This window comes from Panthera pardus, unplaced genomic scaffold, assembly GCF_024362965.1.
Source record: "Panthera pardus isolate Hobbes unplaced genomic scaffold, ASM2436296v1 HiC_scaffold_15, whole genome shotgun sequence".
Classification (NCBI taxonomy): Eukaryota; Metazoa; Chordata; class Mammalia; order Carnivora; family Felidae; genus Panthera; species Panthera pardus.
The window spans coordinates 14,901,796-14,923,208 of record NW_026526710.1 but is presented as its reverse complement, the minus strand read 5'-3'; the positions used below and the strand labels follow the sequence as shown (position 1 = coordinate 14,923,208).

General features: G+C 45.6%; 2 gene segments (V, D, J or C); both read left to right on the top strand.

Annotated features, from left to right (window-relative positions):
- The window catches only part of LOC109277418 (immunoglobulin lambda-1 light chain-like), a 287,721-nt gene that overhangs the window by 32,672 nt on the left and 233,636 nt on the right, over positions 1-21,413 (top strand).
- Positions 8,650-9,539, top strand: LOC128777107 (immunoglobulin lambda variable 3-9-like). The segment is given in 2 exon segments: positions 8,650-8,767; positions 9,145-9,539. Coding segments are annotated over 2 exon segments (441 nt in total).

Sequence of the window (21,413 nt, the reverse complement as noted above, 5' to 3'; positions counted from 1 at the left end):
AGCTGACCCATAATACAAGCAATAAGTGGACATCCCTCCCGCTGGAGAAGGTGATTGCAGAAAGAATGTGAATCTACAAAATGAATGTAAAAACCAGAAATGCTAACTATAGGGATAAATATTAAGGCTTTTTTATTATTTAAATCTCTTTAAGATATAATGTGCTGTGTACAGCAAATATAATAATTATGTATGTTGGAATTTCTAATATAGGCAAAATTATATATATAGTAACATCCTACAAATATGCTGAGAGGTGAGAGATACAAGTATGTTACCAGGTTCTTATACCCCATGTAACATGGGGTATTCATGTATTCATCACCTGAAGGTAGATTATTACAAGTTACTGAGAATAAGACAGCAAGAACTTATAGTTAATACACAAAAAAAAGTAAGACAGAGGCATGAATATTCTCCATTAATATAAAAATACAGTTAAATGGAAAGAGGAAGTGAAAAGCACATGGGACAACTAGATAATAAATACATGGATACTATTATTAAACGTGAGTATTAACACATTCAAGAAATGGTCTACACCACGATTAAAAGACAGAAATTGTCAGATTGAATTTCACAGCAACACCCAAGTAGATACTGCAATTAAGAAACCCACAGTAAAGGATATGACACTAAGATCTAAGCAAGAGTTCAGGACAAGGTACACCCAATTGTACTGCACCATGTGGGACATGAAACATTCACAGACAACAGACAGAAAATCTGGGAAGGTGAATTGAAAAGTCAAAAATGCTTATGATAAAAAGTTTTATCTATCTCTTTAACACACACAAAGATGCAAGAAATAGCCACAGGGCACATTTCATGAGAACAGCTACAGAAATGCCCTCACATGCCCCTTCTCCCCCTAGTCTTTCAGATTTTCAAACACAGAGTGACAAGTGCTCCGCTATGGATCCAAGAGGTGAGCACAGCTCCTCACGAACCAGATCCATGACCCCACCAGGAGCACGGAGATTTTCTCCACCAGCCTTAGAAGCAGTATTTTCAAGGGGACCAGTGGGGGCATGAGGGAGGTGTGGGGAGGCCAGGCTCTGCTGTGGGCTCAGGACACGGAACTCTGGGGTCCCCACCATGACCTGGACTCTCTCCTGCTCACCCTTATCACTCTCTGTCCAGTTGCTGCCTCCCTGGCCCTGCCCACAAGCCTACCCTGGATAGGACCTTGAGCAGGACTCTGACCCTGGGTTCAGTCCAGGGGATGCTGCAGGGGGTGACACCCCATAGAATGAGCCCCATAGTCTCCTGAACCTAAAGTTTCCCTACAACACACAGCTGTCCCTTGTAGAGTGGCCATGAGACCCATGTCACTCCCACCTGCTCAAGTGAGCAGAGAGAGAGGACCAAGCAGTAATGCAGAGCGGACCAACAGGTCATGTCCCTGTACAGCCAAACGGCCTCCACCATCCTCACAGATTCTCCAGCTGTAACCTGGGACACAACCTCGCTGACCATCCAACATGCAGGCCGAGGAAGCTCCTTTCTAGGCCAGACCAGGATGGGGATGGCAGAAGCCCTACTGGCCAGCCCCACACTCCCCACCTCCCACCCTGGACAAGTTCCACCCCAAAGAGCTCAGGGACTGAATCCAGGATACCTGGGCTCCACTCTGGACTCACCCTACTTTCTTCTGTTCTCTGGGAAACTAGTCTCTGGGCATTAGCTTCACTTGCTATGAAATGGGATCTTATACAGGTGTAAGAAACACATTTTGTTTGAAATTAAATAATATAAAACTTTGAAGAGTCTCATTAATGAGAGTGACTCAGTGGGGTCTCAGTGAGTTAACCTTTGTGATGGACTCTCTTGTTTTCTTTTATGGGAATCCAAGGGAAATCTTTCAGGTAAACTGTGACCTGTATCATGTGTATCGTATCCAAGTCTGAATTAGCCAATTTCACCAAACCATGGACAGGCCAGGTTAAAATCCTCCCACACCAAACTCCATGAGATGTGATTTGTATTAAAAAATAAAAGTAGTGAAGATAGTAGTAATAACAATAAGATTAAAGATTAAAGATTTGGCACAACTGAACCTTGTGCCAGAAGAATTACCCATTGTTCTGAGGACCAACTACACTAAAAGAGATACAGGAGGCATCAGTCTTGATTCCTAAATAGGCAGGAATCTGGTGGCTAAGGGACATCACACAGGTTTGTCTGGACATTGACCCTTTTCAAATGCACTGCACTTTACCCTGCATTCTCCTTTTTATAAGAAGACAGTGGACCAGGACAAGGCATTTCAACCCTGGGACAATGACAGGAATCACATCTGTCCTACCTCCTGTACTGTATATGTGACCTGTGTGTGTTGTACTGTGCTGTGCTGGGCTGGGGAGGGCAGGGCAGGGCAGGGGGGTAGCTGTCTGAGAGAGGCTGGTAACCCTGGTCCACACCCTTTCTCAGGTGACAGGTGCTGTGGGGTGACCCGACCTGCAGAAGGGAAGCTCTGGGTCTGAGTCCTCCTCCACCAGCAGGGGGCAGCAGAGCTGCATCAGGAGCAGCAGGATGGAGGCTGGGGCTGCCCAGGTGGAGCCTCACAGGGACACCCGGCCTGGGGGTCACCAGGTGTCCAAAGTTCACTCATCAGAAGGAAGTCACGATGATGCACCCTATCTCCTCAGGCTGCAGGGACAATGTTCTGCAGGTCAGATTCGCACAGGGACATCCAGGGCCCTGACAGGAGTCCTGACACAGCTTACCTCATCTGGGAAATTCCAGTCACCTCACTGTCCAACAGAAGTCTCAGGGAACTGACCCTTCTGTGATGGGCACGATGAGCGATGCCCTGACCACTCTCCCTGTGCCTCTCCCTTTCCACCTCCAGGCAGACTCAAACCAAGGCTGTGGCTTCCTTGCTCAGCAGTGTCTCAGGGGGCAGGAGGTGAGCCAATCAGAGCCCCCGGTCACTGGAGGGAGGGTCTGCAGTCTCCTTGTGAGACTTTCTCCAGAGAAAAGTGGATTCTCCCAGCCTTAAACCACAGCTCTGGTCCCTGGGATGTCCTTGGTTAAATGACAGGATCCAGCTCCTTGCAGTGACCACTGTCTATCCAATTCCCAGAAGTCACTCTGTGTGTAAAGACATGGCCCTGGAACCCAAACAGAGTCACAGAGCCTGAAGTGGGCTTCTCAGTCATGGATGGCTTCTGGCACTTTTCACATGTTTACATAAAAAATGGCTGAAAAAATAAAAGGAATCAAAGTTTTCACTATGCCAGTTGCTGGTCTGTGGTGGGATGGTGGGCTGTATGGAGAGGAAAGTAACATGTGGTGATCCACTAGAAATTGTGATGTATCTCCAACAGCAGGTGGTTGTGCAAGTAAACTCCCACATATACCATGATGAACAAACATTAGAATGAGAGTATGACATGCCAAGGACGGGACATGAATGTGTCTGGAGGACACAAAGAGGACATGAGCAGGAGGTATAGACAGTGAGGCCACACATCACCTTCCCCTGAATCAGGTGTTGCTGGCATCTCTCCAAGGGCCCAGCCCCGCCCCATGGCCATGCTCCTGAAAGGCCTCCAGCATGCTGACTCAGCTACCCTTGTTGTCAGAGGCCCTGGGACAGATGGCCATGACCACCTCTCAGGGAGACAATGTAGAAACCTTTGGTGTTCAGTGATACCAGCAGAAGCCAGGACAGACTCCTGTGCTGGTCATATATGACAATAGCAAGCCTCCCTCAGGGATTCCTGACTGATTCTCGGGCTCCAACTTCAAAGACACAGACACCCTAAACATCAGCAGGACCAGAGTCGAGGACAAGGCCGACTATTACTGTCAGGTGTGAAACAGTGGTAGACATGCTCACAGTGACAAAGGCAGACAGGAAAGTGAGACACAAACTCCCTCCCCATCTTTCACACACTCTCCTTCAGTCCCAGGAGGACGGTGGACAAGCATTCAGCAGGTCTGCCCCAGGTGCCCAGATCTGAGATTCCCAGACCTCACTCCCAACCCAGTATCCAGGCAGGCTCTGCACCCTGTGGATCAGAAGTGCATATGCAGAAGGCAGGATGAGGCTGTCACATTTTCTTGGCTAGGGAATTTGTTGTGGATGGAAGACCTGGCTGGAAGGACAGACAGAGACATCCATGGAGACATGACAAGCTCAAAGTGACAAGGGGTAGTCTTAGTTTTCAGTAGAACAGAATCATTGTTGTGTTACTGGGTGGAAGCACATCTAATTTAGAACTGGTACCTCTAGGGCAGCAGAGTGTAGGGTCATGGTGACAGGCAGTCATAATTTTGCAGCAGGCCTCCAGGAATATCAGTGACTAGGGACATGCTCAGTTCCACCTCTTGACTCCTGACAAACAACTAGCTATCTGACAAACACCACCATATATTGGATACAGATTTACCCCAAGTGTTGCTCCAGACACACAAGGTATTTCCACATGGCAAGCACAGTAACTGAGTCTGCCAAAGGCCATTAGTCCATTCATTCAAGACAGCTGTTTCAGAGTATTGGCGAAGAGGGTTGAACCAAGGAATTCCATGGGCATGGGCACACTGCAGCCCTTCATATCACGTGAAATGAGTGCCTTGGGAAGAAACCACACTGAGATATTAGTGGGCGAGGCACTCTGGAAATCCATGGGTAATAGTTTGGGAGGAAGCATTGCAGTCAAAGTAAGCAAGTCTCTACCTACAGTAAAGGTCTATTCCAAGAAGAACAGAGCTATCCTGTCCAGGATGGAAGAGGTCTAATGTAATGAGTCAGCCAGCAGGCTCCAGGCAGATTCTCAAGCGAATGATCTCCTACTGAGAACTAAGGCTTGGTCTCTACCGTTGGCAGTTTGGTCCTCAGAAGTGGCCAGGTCAGCTTCAGTGAGTGGAAATCCACAGTGATCACCTCATGAATAACCATACACTTTCCAACATGTGCTATGGAGCCCACTGGACCAGTTTACAAGTGGATGGACAAGAAGGCTGACCACTGTCCCCAGACATGTCACATCATCCACCTGATTATTAATATCACTTCCTCTTGACACTATGGTAGGCATTTTCATGGAAAACAAATTTTGTCCACCACTGTACTCATTGGAGGGGTTTCTACTCACATGTCTCTTCCTCCAACATCTTTCATCAATTTTATTTAAGCTTTATTTTATTTTTTAGAGAGAGAGAGAAAGTGGGGGGTGATCAGAGAAGGAGGGGAACAGAAGAACCAAAGCAGGCTCTATGCTGACAGCAGCGAGCCGGAAGTGGGGCTCAAACTCATGAATCATGAGATCAGAACCTAAGCTGAAGGTGAAGGCTCAAACTACTGAGCCACCCAGGTGCCCTTCTTTCACCAATTTTCTTATTTTTCCTTCCAAATCTCTGACCATACAGCCAAACTATGAGTCAGAACCCATAGGTTAGTATATAGCCAACTCTGTCCTTCTGTTCCAGGTGAAATGAACCAACTACTCAGCTCAAATATTACCTATTAGAGAATTTTCACCACGCATGTTATGCAGGACAGTCCCACATTAGGACTGTAGTACTAATAGTTTAACTCTCAGAGTTGGCTGCATACCATACAGGAACCTCTGTAAGTCAGCCCTCTGTTATTTTCTCTATAATAGCACAGGCCATAGTTGTGGGAGACAGAGAAAAGACAATGCTGCAGGGGTTGGGGTCATGGACACCCAGCTTCTTCCTCATGCAACTCACTTGTGCCTTCAGAACCTGGTGAAGCCTGATCTCAAATTTATCTCTTCTGTTTGATGATGGAGAGCTGCTGTGAATGCCCAATTCCAGGCATGGTTCATCAGATAACACCTGGTCATGCAAGCAGCTCACATCACACGGTAATCTAGTGGCTTCTAAGGAGCATTCCATCTCTGTTAAGTTCAGTAGGAAGCCAAAGTGTTTGCCAAACAGAGCTTTCTATTTATACACATGTAAAAAAAAAATTAGATAGCTACCTATCTATTTCAGTTCTAGGAACATCATTATTAACTAAATGATACTAACGTCCTCTGTCAAATGAGTCTGAACACTAATATGGTCCTGCTGTTCACTGTGGTAACCATACCTACTTCTCATTGGTGAGGAAATGGAACTCTCTGTCTCCTAGAAACTCAAGGATCTCATCAACTACCACTTAGGTACCCAATTCAGAGTTCAGTGTATAGAATATATATGTGCATATGTTGTAAATGTATGTATACATTTACACACACACATATCTTCAAGCACACAATGCAGACACAATTAATATATATGGGCACAAATACAATATATTCATATATGTGTATGTATATAAAAGATATAATAATGAAGGGATGTGTGACAGGAATTTGATGTCATGCGGAACACACACACATGGGTGAGCTGCAGATAAGCCACAGTGACTCAGCTACAAAAGAGCTCCTGCTTCCCTTTCAGTTTGCAGGGAAGCTCACACAGGGACTCCTCTTGTGAGTCCCCTTATATTTGCAACATACAGCGATGAGAATTCTAACCCATCACTCCTGTCCCTGAGGTTATAATATGAGAAAATAATCACCTTGGAACTCAAATAGTTTTGAATCACAGACTCCTAAGGTCCTCACTGTCCCTGCATCCTCAGAGAAACCAGACTCTTCTCCACAGGGACTGACTCCAAACACACTCTTTAGTTCTTCTAAACTAAACTGTTCCTTCTTCCCATTCTGAGCAACTCCAAGGTCACCTCTGCAGAGAGGCCTCCTCCAGGCTCTCACCACACAGCACCTGCCTGTCACCTTGTCTCAGTGCAATTCATTATCTGCACATCATCCAACATGACACATGTTCCCCTAACATTATATTTATTAACTGATAGTTTTGTGTTAATTATCCTAACTGGTCGCAAAGTTCTTAATGCAATACATGCACATCTCAAACAGAGGCATGAACATTCAGGCACTTATTTTTCTCTCACAGAAACAACTTTGAAGTCAGACAGCATTTCTCTAGGTAGTCAGCAATTCCGTGAGGTCCCACCTCTGCCCACGTTCTGTCCCACCATTACTGCTATGGAGGCTTTGCTTTTCACTGATGTTGACAACAGACCTCGGGATGATTGCTGCAGCTCTAGCTACCACACCCATGTTAAAGAGGAAAGGCACTCACTGCATATCTGGTATGCTTTATCATTCACAAGAAGAAAAGTCCCCAGAAAAGACCCCAGCTTACTGACACATCCATGTGCCAAATCTGGCCCACAAGGTCACTCTTGGACAAGAGGGACTTGAGAATAGTAATGGTGTGGCTTCTAAATGAATATAGAGACAAGATACAGGTAGAAGGGTTTGGAGACTGTCTGTTGCATTACCAAATGTGTCCACTGTGCTGCTCCACACACAGGAAGGTAACTGAGCAAGACCTCTGTCTTGTTCACACTCCTTTCTCAGGACAGAATGTGCCAACCCAAGTGAATCTGAATAACTGATGGCTGGGTGAGTGTTCTCTGTGTCTGTCTTTGGAGTGGTAGCCACCACCACCCTATTTTGTGTACCAGGAGCCGGCGCCAGTAAGACACAGTTCCTAAATGCCGTGTCACCTGTGGTGCCAAACCCTAGAACCACACCCGTGACCAACCATCACCCCAAAGATATAAGCAATGATACCTCAGATGGGCCCTGCTTTCTCCTCCTCACATCAGGCTGTTTCTATTTTCATGGATAATTTGGTCTTCTCCTGCCTGGTCTTGAGGCTGACGGGGACCTACAGAAAGGAGCAGTTCCTCCCCTGGGATCAGCAGTCCAGGGATCAGGGAAACAGGACTGAGCACTGGGTTCTGCATCTCCACCTGGACAGGGGACTTCCCTGTTCCTGAAGCAGCCAATGTGGAGGGGTCACTAAGGGGCAGCAGAGATCATCTGGCAAAGCCACTTGCACATGGGGAGGGTCTGGGCATCAGGTGTTCTAACAGGAGGGAAGGTGGGTCACCATGATCTGAGATCAGAAGAAAAAGGGATAGGTTTCTACAGTATCAGCTTTGACAGTGATGTAAAATTCTGATTCAGTGTTTCTCAGATCTGACTTCTATAGAACTTGCCTGTGTTACTAGCACAGATCCAGAAATTCCTGTTTCTCCAGCCCGACCCATATCTGGTAAACTCAATCAAAACTTCCACAAGCTGGGTCTGTCCCTGACACTGAGTACACCATGGGGATACTGAGGCATAGCATGGATAACCTGTCCCAGAAGTTCTCCATCAGGACACATTCCTACCGCACCTCAATGGTTCCTCAAAACTCCACGTGCACTAGACAAGGGAGAAATTTTGTTCAGGTTATGAAGTTCCCCAACACAGAACTGGGGTAGGACACTTCACTGACCTAAGTTTCTCCAGTCACCTAAAGAGTAAACATTCTGTAATAAGTTCAGAAAATGCAGACTCCAACTCTGAGCTCTGCTGTGACCACACCCAACCAGGAGCCTGGACAAGGAGAGGGATGCAGTTGTGGACCCCAACTATGGGCTCAGAGAGTGAAGCAGAATCCCTTGGGCTGAAAGTGGATCTGAAAGGCTGCCCCTCCCATCTCTGTGTCCCTTGGGGCTGAGCCCATTTCTGAAGCCTCAAGGCTCCTCAGCAGCAGCCCCTAGCCCTGGCTGATTTGCATGAACAGCAGGTGTCTCCAGCAAGGGGATAAGTCAAGCCTGGGAGGAACCCTGCCCAGCCTCAGGACCTCAGGGAACAGAATCGAGGCACCTCCACCATGGGCTGGACCCCTCTCCTTCTCGGCCTCCTCGCTCACTGCACAGGTGCTGTGCCCAGGCTCGCACCCAACCCAGGCCCAGGGTTCCGGGACAAGCCTGGTCCTGACTCTGAGCTCAGCAGGGGAGTCTCAGTGGGGACAGGATGCTCAAGACCCTGATGTGGGATGGGGGGCTGGTGGGGTGATAGCCCCCCACTGTGCTCACTGATCTGTGTGAGCCCTGAAGGGCTGCACCTGCCCAGGGAAAGGGGTGTGGTCTGGTTCTCATTTGTTCAAAGGCTCCATCCACCAAGCAGGGAATAAGATGACAGCAGAGTGGACACTGGGGCCTAGAGAATCACTGGAGCTTAAGCCAGGCAGGTGGGAGTGTTCAGGGGATGACACCCCAGGCTGGAAACCCACCTCTCACCTTCTCTCTTGCAGGCTCCGTGGCTTCCTATGTGCTCACTCAGCCCCCATCAGTGTCAGTGAACCTGGGACAGACGGCCAGGATTACGTGTGGAGGAAACAACATTGGAAATAAATATGCTTACTGGCACCAGCAGAAGTCAGGCCAGGCTCCTGTGCTGATTATCTATAAGGATAGCAACCGGCCCTCAGGGATCCCTGACCGATTCTCAGGCACCAACTCGGGGAACACGGCCACCCTGACCATCAGCGGGGCCCGGGCCGAGGACGAGGCTGACTATTACTGTCAGGTGTGGGACAGTGATAATGCTCACAGTGACACAGGCAGATGGGGAAGTGAGACACAAACCTCTTCCCCATCTCTGTCATGCTCTCTCCAAGCCCCTGGAGACCTGTACACAAAGCAATGAGCAGATCTGGTCCAGGTCCCCAGATCTGAATTCCCCCCACCTCCCTCCCCATCCAATCTCCAGGAAGCTCTGCACGGGGAGGGTCAGGAGTGCATTTACAGCTGACAGCACTAGGCTTCCCTGCTTCTTGGGGCCTGGGTGTGAACTGGGGACAGAGGGCCTGGGTGGAGAAAAGACACAGGGAGACTTTCGTCCAGTGCTCATTATCTCTGCACTTCCATGTGGTGGCTGTGGGCTACTGCTCTCACAACTGACAAGGATTAGAGCCCCAAATTTCTCAGCTCACCTGAGGTCCTGAAGTCCTGGTGTCATGTGTAGAGCCACCTTCACCTGAGTGCAGTAGACACCATGAGGTCACCCACACCCTGTCTTTTGGGCTCACACACTCACCCACTACTTCCTGGAGCCTCTGACAGCTCATAGGGGTGCTCCTCATTGCCAAGGGCTCTTGCTTCAGAGAATTGCCTCCCCACGTTTATGTACCTTCTCAGAGAGATTCAGTTAAGTGATCTCCTGAGGCCTAGAGGCCAAGGCCCTGCCCCACTTTCACATGTCCTGAAAGGTCCCAGCTTTGGAGCTCCCTGCAGGAATGAGGCCTCATCTGATGTCTCACTCCGTGTGGGTCACTTCTCCTTCTGCCCAGTCTGACCTCCCTCTTCCTTCCAGATCTCCTGCACATGCATTTCTCCATCTCAGAGTCAGCTTCCAGGAACCCAATCCAGGATGGCCAGCATCCCTGACAGGGTCCTCTCAGACCTGAAGAGGCCACTGTATACACACAGAGCTAGGGTTTCTCCCCCAGATCACCAATGCGCATGTCCAATCCCCACAAATGTGCTCAGCCTTTAAGAGGATACAAAATACATTTTTCTCTGCTGGGATATTTATTTTTGTCCCAGATGATTTGATATCGTATAGCTTCAATATTAAGATATAACTATTTGTGAACACATCTGATGTTATGTTATATGATAATGGGATGAGACAGGAGAACAAAACAAACTTATGGTCAATATATATCCAAACACATCCTACAACATTAGGAAGAAGCACGTTACTTCTATACTGCTCATTTCTGTGACTACCCTGTGCTCAGAGGGGTGTCTATAATGTCCTTCTTCACTATTCACCCCATATCTCCTTCCCACAGCAAATACCTGAGCTAGTCGCCATCACTGCCCATTGATAGGACTAGACCTGCATTCTGGAAAGTTAGTTCATTATCATACCTGCTGAATTGGATTGTGGTGCATTTATGACTGTAATGCAGACTCAGGGAGTATTAGGGGATCTTCTGAATCCTTACACACCCTTCTTGCCCCAATTGTGCACTAGAAACGCAGCTCCCCTGTGATAGTACCATGAATAACCCCAGCCAGTGCCCTGCACTTTTCCTGATGATTCACTTCCAGGAGAAGCCTAAAGCAGACAAGACACACTCTCGGCCTCCAGAGCCGTGCAGCCCATATTCCCTGGGTTCTCACCCCATCCACAGCACACACTCCATGTGGCTGGTGAAAGAGTCCATTCTTAACACATTTTCTCCACAGCACTACACATCACTACAATCTGTACCAAGCTTACGTGACCAGAGTAAAACTGTTATGCCCCATGTCCCAGGGGGCCCGGTAGGACCCAGGGAGATAAACAGAGAAATGAGATATTCAACCATGGCCCAGATCTCTAGCCTGTGACACTCAGTGAGCACACAGTCCCCTGAGGAGGGGGGTGGGGGGGTCTCCACAAGATGCAGCTGCAGGCGCGGCAGGTCTGGGTGGGGCCCTGGGCATCTGCATGTGGAACAGCTCCCAGGTGCCTGTGGTGCTGATCCTCCCAGGACCACACTCTGTGTGGCCTCACTCCTGCTCTCTGGCTGCTCCCAGCACAGGTGAGAGGCTCACAGGGAGCCACAGTGTGAGGCACAGGTGCCCTACTCTCCTTCCCATCCTGGGTCCATGGCGTCAGGCCTTGCAATCCCCTGTGTCCACATCGCTCCCTCCCCTAAGGGCTGGGCCAATGATTTCTGACTCAGCCTCCCTTTATTCCTCCAGCCCCCTCTCCTCTCCTTTCTTACAGGCTCGATGCCTCCCCTGATCTGAGGAAGACTCCCCCTGTCAGTGGCCCCAAGCAGGCCCAGGATCCCCTGTTCTGCAAATGAGCTCAGGAGTGAACATCTCTCTTGGTACCGACAGAAGCCAAGCTTGTCCCTGAGCTGGTTATATAGACAGATAAGAGTGACCATCAGGGTTCAATTCTGAGGATGGAACTTTGGGACATGGCCCCCCTGAGCTTGACCAGAACTAAGGGCCAGGACAAGGCTGACCATTGCTGTGCCACTTACCATGGCAGTGGGTGTGTCTTCAGTGACTCAAGGTGACACAGAAGGATGGGGATGGGACACAAACCCTCCTACCATGGCCCGGCTCTCACTCTCACCTGTCCTCTGAGCAGCTGCTGGTCAGGACTTAGGTCGGGTAGGTGTCCTCCCTGGTCCTGGCCCAGGCCCTGCACTGTGGGCAACTCTAGCAGTTCTCTGTCCTCTGGTCTATGTTTATCCTACTGAACAGTGGCAGAGTGGGGGGCTAGTATGACTATGGGAGCTGGAGTCAGGATTTACAGTAGGTGATAAAGATTTAGGATGTCATTATACATCACATGGGCCCCAGATGTAATCACATGTCACTTAGGAGGGGAGACAGCTGTCTCGGCACAGTCCTGCAGGAATTCCTCTTCCCTTGGGTACAGACAGCCTGAATGGGCCACAAGGCAGCATCTCCTTTGGTTCCTGGATAAGGTGTCCACACATCATCAAGGGCTGCCTGACGCTTCTTGAAAAGGGGACCAGGCCCCTCCTGCCCCAGGCCCTTCCTTCCTTAGATTTTACAGAAACCGTGAAGGAAGTGCAGACCATTGTGGGTCCCATCTGGGGTCTTTCTCCTGGTGCCATGTCCTCCCGCTGCCCCAATCCCATCACCTGCACCAGGCAGGCCTTACCTTTAGCTCAGGCCTGACCCACATGGCCTCACACTCATGCCCACGCTGACCCTGCATGGAGGTTGTGCCTGTATTTGGGCCTCGCCTGTCACTCTGAAAGGAAAGATGAATGAATAAGCTGAATTTCTCTTCATGATTCTTTGATGTATGGTTTTGAAATTGATTTTTAGAGCCATTGTATGAGGTAAAAACTACAAATGAGGTATTAATAAGGAAAAACAGAAGCTTCTGCAGTTTCCCCTCTGGCTTGAATCAGAGCATTACCTTCATGGCAATGGGAGACATAGGTTAAAAAATAATTTTCTCCTCACCAAAGTATGGCATGTACAATTAGAATATTTATAAAAAATTTACTTATTGACATGATGAACTACAAAGAAGATGTTAATGGAAATCCCTGTGACCAAAATAATATTTCCAGGGATTTATCAGGTTAAAGGATCATGAAAAGTTCCCTCTAGAGAATTATAGTCTGGAGATTTCCACATTAGATGTGTTCATTAACATGACAATGAATGAAGGGCACCTGGGTGGCTGAGTGGGTTGAGCATCCAACTTCTGCTCAGGTCATGATCTCCCAGTCTGTGAGTTCGAGCCCCATGTCGGGCTCTGTGCTGACAGCTGGGAGCCTGGAGCCTGCTTAGGATCTGTGTCTCCCTCTCTCTCTGCCCCTCCCCCGCTCGTGCTCTGTCTCTCTCTCTCACTCAAAAATAAGAAACATTAAAAAGTTAAAAAAAAAAAAACATGACAATGAATGGGCTGTCACCTCCCTGGTCTTCAGGGGGCCCCATGGTCAAGTTTAGCAGTGCCCCCTCCACAACCGGTATCCGGCAGAAGTGAGAAGAAGAAGCTGTCTTCTTCAGGACCTGGAACATTCTGAATGAGGTTGTCCCACATCCCCTCTCAGCCTGGGTGGCCTTCTTCACCTGGTGCAGCTGCCTTGCACCTGCCAGCCTCTGCTCTCTCTCTGCCTCTCAGGGACTGGGAACCAGCATGCCTCTCCAAACCTCCCTTTCCTGTCAGGTGTACCTCTCCCTCATGTTCCTGCTCAGCTCAGCCAGTCTGCGGAGCATTGAGGAAAGCAGGGACAGGTCATCCGTGGGGGACGAGACAGGAGACCAGGACCAGAGCCACAAGTAGCATCCTAGTCTCCCTGTGGCTTTAGGTGGTAAGGGGGAATGGGAGGGTAACAATCACTTCCCTGAGTGGCCTCAGCCCCCAGGTGAACTGGGGAGTTCCCCGGGCTGAGCACAACTGTGACAAACCTGTCCCTACTTCAGCAGCTTCCTCCTGCAGGCCCCTTAGTGTGCCAAGTGGCTGCCAAGAGAAACTGACTTAGTACCTGGAAATTGCCTCTTACTGCACCTGAGCACAGGTGTTGTTGAACAAGTGAATCTCACAGACAAAATGACAGACGAAGATTCTAAGGATAAAGTCCCACATTCTAATGACATGCCAACTTTGGGACCATATGGGTCTGGCAGAGCCAGAGGAGACGTGAAGCAGAAGGAGGAAGGTAATGAGGCCACAGGAACACCTTTCCCCGAATCACGTGTTGTCTGTGTATCTTAGAGGACCCGACCCAGCCCCATAGCCAGGCACCTGAAAGACCACGGTGGGAGCCAAGGACTGATTCCAACACACTTGTGTGAGATAGTTGTCATGTGGCCTGACCCCAAGAAGGTGACTGATCCCAGAAATTGGAAGCCAAGGCTGTTTCTTTTTACCTGATAGCTGATTGAAGGATGCTGGAGGCTATCGTCTTCCTCTTCAGTCACATGTTCTGATCTCACCACTGGTTTGTCAATTAGGAGTCCCTGAAGTGGAGGGACTTTGCATAATTTCGAACACTCATTGACTCAAGGCCCCTGGAAGGGCCTGGACCCAACAGTGCTCTTTGTTTAGGTCACAGGAGGCAGAGCTCTTTGTTTCCCCACCATGGCCTGGGCCCCTCTCCTGCCCCCCTGCCTCACTCTTTGCACAAGTGCTGCCCCTGGGCCCTGCCCACATGCTCAGTCCCCACAGGATCTGAGCTAGGCTTGCCCCAAAACATGAGCACAGCCCCAGCACAGCCTCAGTATTGGGACCTAGGGAATGAATCCTTGGACCTCACAACAACCTGTTCTGCTCTGTCTTTTCAGGCTCTGTGGCCTGCAGTGGGCTGACTCAGCCACCCTCCGTGTCAGTGGGCTTGGGACATATAGCAACAATCATTTGCCCTGGAGATGTACTATCAGGGAGATATCCATTGTTGTACCAGAAGAATCCAGGCCAATCTCTCATGCTGGTCCTTTATAATGATAGTCGTCTGGCATTCTATCAAACTTTCCAATGAGGAAGTAGGAAAATAGGAGCCAAAATAAGTGAAAGAAAGAGGGGGGGGGGAAAGGAAGGAAGGAAGGAAAGAAGGAAGGAAGGAAGGAAGGAAGGAAGGAAGGAAGGAGAAAGAAAGAAAGAAAGAAAGAAAGAAAGAAAGAAAGAAAGAAAGAAAGAAAGAAAGAAAGAAAGAAGAAAGGAGAGATGAGGGGTAGGGCACCCGGATGGGTCAGTTGGTTGGGCGACAGACTCTGGCTCGGGTCATGATCTCAGGGTTTGTGAGTTCGAGCCCCGTATCATGCTCTGTGCTGACAGCTCAGAGCCTGGAGCCTGCTTGGGATTCTGTGTCTCATTCTCTCTCTGCCCTTCCCCGACTTGTGCTCTGTCTCTCTGTCTCTCAAAAATAAATGTTAAAAAAAATTTAAAAAAAAAGATGAGGGGAGAGGACGGGAGGAAAGAAGGGAAGGGGAGGGGAGGGGAAAGGAGGGGAGAAGGGAAGGGACAGGAAGGGAAGGGAAGGGAAGGGAAGGGAAGGGAAGGGAAGGGAAGGGAAGGGAAAGAAGAGAAGAAAAGAGAAGAGAGGAGAAGAGAGGAGAAGAGAAAAGACATCAATCGAAACTGACCCTGAAATTCCATTGATGATAAGAATTCACAGGAAGAATGAAAAATACATTTTCATAACTCTATTTCATTTGTACATGAACATCCATCAGCATGATAGATGGTTCTCCATATACTCACTTGCCATCTGAAGATGTCTTTAGGTCTAAAATGAGTCTTTTGAAGGCAGCATAGAGATGAGTCTTGTTTTTTTTTGTTTTTTGTTTTGTTTGTTTGTTTAATGCATTCTGTTACCCTATGTCTTTTGATTGGAGCATTTTGTCCATTTAAATTCTGGGTGATTACTGATTGACATGAATTTCATGCCATTGTGTTGCCTGTAAAGTTGATGTTTCTGGTGATGTTCTCTTTTCCTTTCTAGTCTTTGTTGCTTTTGGTCTTGTTTTACCCACTCAAAGAGTCCCCTTTACTATTTCTTGCAGGGCTGGTTTAGTGTCATGAACTCCTTTAGTTTTTGTTTGGGAAACTCTTTATTTCTCCTTCTATTCTGAATGACAGCCTTGCCTGATAAAGTATTCTTGGCTGAGTATTTTTCCCATTCAGCACGTTGAATAGATTTTGGCACTCCCTTCTGGCCTGCCAGATTTCTGTGGACAGATCTACTGCAAACCTGATTTGTCTTCTCTTGTAGGATAAGGACTTTTTTTCCCTTGCGGTTTTCAGGATTCCATCGTTTTCTGGTTTTTGTTTGTTTGTTTGTTGTTTTTGTTTTGTTTTGTTTTGTCAATTTGATTCTGATGCCTCTGGGTGATGGCCAGCTTTTGTTGTATATAATGGGAATTCTCTGTGCTTATAAATGTTGATGTCTGTTTCCTTCCTCTGATTAGGGAGGTTTTAAGCTATGATTTGCTTAAGTAAACCATCTGCTTCTTTATCTTTCTTTTCTGGGATTCCTATGAAACGAATGTTATTAGGCTTTAAGGAGTCATTGAGGTCAATAAGTCTACATTCATGATACAATAATTTTCATACCCACTTATATTCAGAATATTATTTTCCATAATTTTATCTACTATATCCTCTGCTTCATCCATCCTCATTGTCATTGCATCCATATCAGTTTCAGTATTTTTTATTTCAGACTGACTACTTCTTTAATCTCTGCAGTAAGGGATTCTCTAGTGTCTTCTATGCTTTTCTCAAACCCAGCTAGGATCCTTATGATTACTGTTTTAAATTCTGGTTCAGGGGCTCCTGCGTGGTTCAGGCAGTTAAGTGTCTGACTTCAGCCAAAGTCATGATCTCACAGCTTGTGGTTTCAAGTCCTGGGACGGGCTCTGTGCTGATGGTTCAGAGCCTGGAGCCTGTTTCAGATTTGGTGTCTCAGTCTCCCTCTGTCCCTCCCATGTTCTCTCTCTCTCTCTCTGTCAAAAACAAATAAACATTTAAAAAAAATAAAATAAAATAAATTCTGGCTCAAAACATCTTACTAGTTTCTGTATTGGTTAAATCTCTGCTGTGACTTCTTCCTGTTCTTTCTTTTGCGGTGAATTCCTCTTGTGTCCTTTTGTCTGATTCACTGTTTTGTGTTTGTGTGTGAGTGTTAAGAAAGCCTGTTTTATTCTTGCTCCTGGGAGTAATGGCTATCTTAAGAAGAGGTCCAGATGGACTTAACAGATATATTCAGAACATTCCACCCTAAAGCAGCAGAATATACATTCTTCTCCAGTGCACATGGAACGTTCTCCAGAATAGACCATATACTGGGACAAAAATCAGCCCTAAGTAAGTACAAAAAGATTGAGATCTACCATGCATATTTTCAGACCACAACACTATGAAACTCAAAATCAACCACAAGAAAAAATTTGGGAAGGTAACAAATACTTGGAGACTGAAGAACATCTTACTAAAGAATGAATGGGCTAACTAAGAAGTTAAAGAGGAAATTAAAAAGTATATGGAAGTCAATGAAAACGATAACACCACAACCCAAAACCTCTGGGATGCAGGAAAGGGGGTCATAAGAGGAAAGTATATAGTAATCCAGGCCTTCCTAAAGAAGGAAGAAAGATCTCAGATACACAACCTAACCTTACCCCTTAAGGAGCTGGAAAAAGAACAGCAAATAAAACCCAAAACCAGCAGAAGACAGGAAATAATAAATATCAGAACAGAAATTAATGCTATTGAAACAAAAAAAAAAAACAAAAAACAAAACAAAAAAAAAACAAACAGTAGACCAGATCAATGAAATCAGAGGCTGGTTCTTTGAAAGAATTCACAAACTGATAAACCACTAGCCAGTTGATTAAGAAGAAAAAGGAAAGGACCCAAATAAATCAAGAATGAAAGAGGAGAGATTACAGCCAACACAACAGAAATAAAAACAATCATAAGAGAATATTATGAGCAATTATATGCCAATAAAATGGGCAATCTGGAAGAAATGGACAACTTCTTAGAAACATATACACTACCAAAACTGAAACAGGAAGAAATAGAAAATTTGAACAGACCCATAACCAGTAAGGAAATCAAATTAGTAATCAAACATCTGCCAAAAAACAAGAGTCCAGGGCCAGATGGCTTTCCAGGGGAATTCTACCAAACATTTAAGGAAGAGTTAACACCTATTCTCTTGAAACTGTTCCAAAACATAGAAATGGAAGGAAAACTTCCAAACTCTTTCTATGAAGCCAGCATTACCTTGATTCCAAAACCAGACAGAGAGAGACCCCACTAAAAAGGAGAACTATAGACCAATTTCCCTGATGAACATGGATGCAAAAATCCTCAACAAGATATTAGCCAACTGGATCCAACAATACATTACAAAAATTATTCATCACGACCAAGTGGGATTTACACCTGGGATGTAGGGCTGGTTCAATATCTGCAAAACAATTAACGTGATTCATCACATCAATAAAAGAAAGGACAAGAACCACATGATCCTCTCAATAGATGCAGAGAAAGCATTTGACAAATTACAGCATCCTTTCTGGATAAAAACCCTCAAGAAAGTAGGGATAGAAGGATCATACCTCAAGATCATAAAAGCCATATAAGAACAACCCAATGCTAATATCCTCCTCAATGGGGAAAAACTGAGAGCTTTCCCCCTGAGGTCAGGAACAAGACAGGGATGTCCACTCTCGCCACTGCTATTCAACATAGTATTAGCCTCAGGAATCAGACCACACAAAGAAACAAAATGCATCCAAATCACCCAGGAGGAGGTCAAACTTTCACTCTTCGCAGAGGACATGATACTCTATATGGAAAACCCAAAAGATTCCACCAAAAAACTGCTAGAACTGATTCATTAATTCAGCAAAGTTGCAGGATATAAAATCAATGCACAGATATTGGGTGCATTCCTATACACCAACAATGAAGCGACAGAAACAGAAATCAAGGAATCGACTGTTTCCGATTCTGTGTCTCCCTCTCTGTCTGCCCCTCCCCCGTTCATGCTCTGTCTCTCTCTGTCCCAAAAATAAATAAAAAACGTTGAAAAAAAATTTAAAAAGAAATCAAGGAATCGATCCCTTTTACAGTTGCACAAAAAAACATAAAATACCTAGGAATAAATCTAACTAAAGAGGTAAAAAATCTATACACTGAAAACTATTGAAAGCTTATGAAAGAAATTGAAGAAGACACAAAAACTGGAAAAAGATTCCATGCTCCTGGATAGGAAGAATAAATATTGTTAAAATGTCGATACTACCCAAAGCAATCTACATATTCAATGCAATCCCTATCAAAGTAACACCAGCATTCTTCACAGAGCTAGAACAAATAATCCTAAAATTTGTTTGGAAGTAGAAAAGACCCCGAATAGCCAAAGCAATCTTGAAAAAGAAAACCAAAGCAGGAGGCATCACAATCCCAGACTTCAAGCTACTACAAAGCTGTAATCATCAAGACAGTATGGTACTGGCACAAGAACAGACACTCAGATCAATGGAACAGAAGAGAGAACCCAGAAATGGACCCACAAATGTATAGCCAACTAATCTTTGACAAAGCAGGAAAGAATATCCAATGGAATAAAGACAGTCTCTTCAGCAAGTGGTGCTGGGAAAACTGGACAGCGACATGCAGAAGAATGAACCTGGACCACTTTCTTATGCCATACACAAAAATAAACTCAAAATTGATGAAAGACTTCAATGTAAGACAGGAAGCCATCAAAGTCCTAGAGGAGAAAGCAGGCAAAAACCTCTTTGATCTTGGCCGCAGCAACTTCTTACTCAACACGTCTCTGGAGGCAAGGGAAACAAAAGCAAAAATGAACTACTGGTACCTCATCAAAATAAAAACCTCTGCACAGCGAAGGAAACAATCAGCAAACTAAAAGGCAATAGACAGAATGGGAGGAGATATTTGAAAATGACATATCAGATAAAAGGTTAGTTACAAAATCTATAAAGAACTTACCAAACTCAACACCTAAAAAAACAAATAATCCAGTGAAGAAATGGGCAAAAGACATGAATAGACACTTCTCCAAAGAAGACATCCAGATGGCCAACTGACCCATGAAAAAATGCTGCACATCACTCATCATCAGGGAAATACAAATCAAAACCACAATGAGATACCACCTTACACTTGTCAGAATGGCTAACATTAACAACTCAGGCAACAACAGATGTTGGGGAGGATGCAGAGAAAGAGGATCTCTTTTGCATTGTTGGTGGGAATGCAAGCTGGTGCAGCCACTCTGGAAAACAGTATGGAGGTTCTTCAAAAAATTAGAAATAGAACTACGCTACGACCCAGCAAGTGCACTACTAGGCATTGATCCATGGGCTACAGGTGTACTGTCTCGAAGGGACACATGCACCCTAATGTTTATAGCAGCACTATCAACAATAGCCAAAGTATGGAAAGAGCCCAAATGTCCCTCAGTGGATGAATGGATAAAGAAGATGTGGTATGTATATGCAATGTATATACTTGGCAATCAAAAAGAATGAAATCTTGCCATTTGCAACTACATGGATGGAACTGGAGGGTATTATGCTAAGTGAAATTAGTCAGTCAGAGAAAGACAAAAATCATATGACTTCACTCATAGGAGGACTTTAAGAGACAAAACAGATGAACATAAGGGAAGGGAAACAAAAATAATATAAAAACAGGGAGGGGGACAAAACAGAAGAGACTCATAAATATGGAGAACAATCAGAGGGTTCCTGGAGGGGGTGTATGAGGGGGGACAGGCTAAATGGTAAGGGGCATTAAGGAATCTACTCCTGAAATTATTGTTTCACTATATGCTAACTAATTTGGATGTGAATTTTAAAAAATAAAAAATAAAAAATAAAATTAAAATAAATAAATAAATAAATAAATAAATAAATATTCAGAGAATGTTTAAGATTCAAATTATCAAGACTTCTGTTGAATTTAAGGCTAGGAATGCTGAGGAAGAATGATTTCTTTGCCCATGACTAGCCGATGACCTCTTGGCCAGGTAAAAGATTCTCTGAAGATGGAATGTTTGAAAAAACTGCAGAAGGAAGGTACTACCTGGCAGATAGCAGTGTGGCAGACAAGTACAAGGAATATATGATTTTTTTTCTCTCTCGCTCTTTCTACAAGAAAGAGAGTTTAAAAAACAACAACATTTTTTCGTTATTTTTAGAATTCAATACTTTTATCAGTATATGCCTCTGTGTGCACTTGTTTATCAAATTCAATAGATTTTGATATGACTTTTGATCTGGAGTCCTCTTCAAAACAAGGGACCTTTTCTTGAGTACTTGTTTAATCTTTGCCATTCTTTGAACTCTTAGGTCTACATGTAAATATCCTCCAAGTACCTTTTATTTTCTAGTATTTGTATTACAACATGTTTACTGTTCTTTTTGTGACATTTTATGCACTTGGTTTTCAGGTCCTTAAGTGTCCACCCCTTAAGTCATGTATTGAATATTTTTTTCAAAATCATTTTTAAGCTTTATAATGTATATGGTTAACCAGATG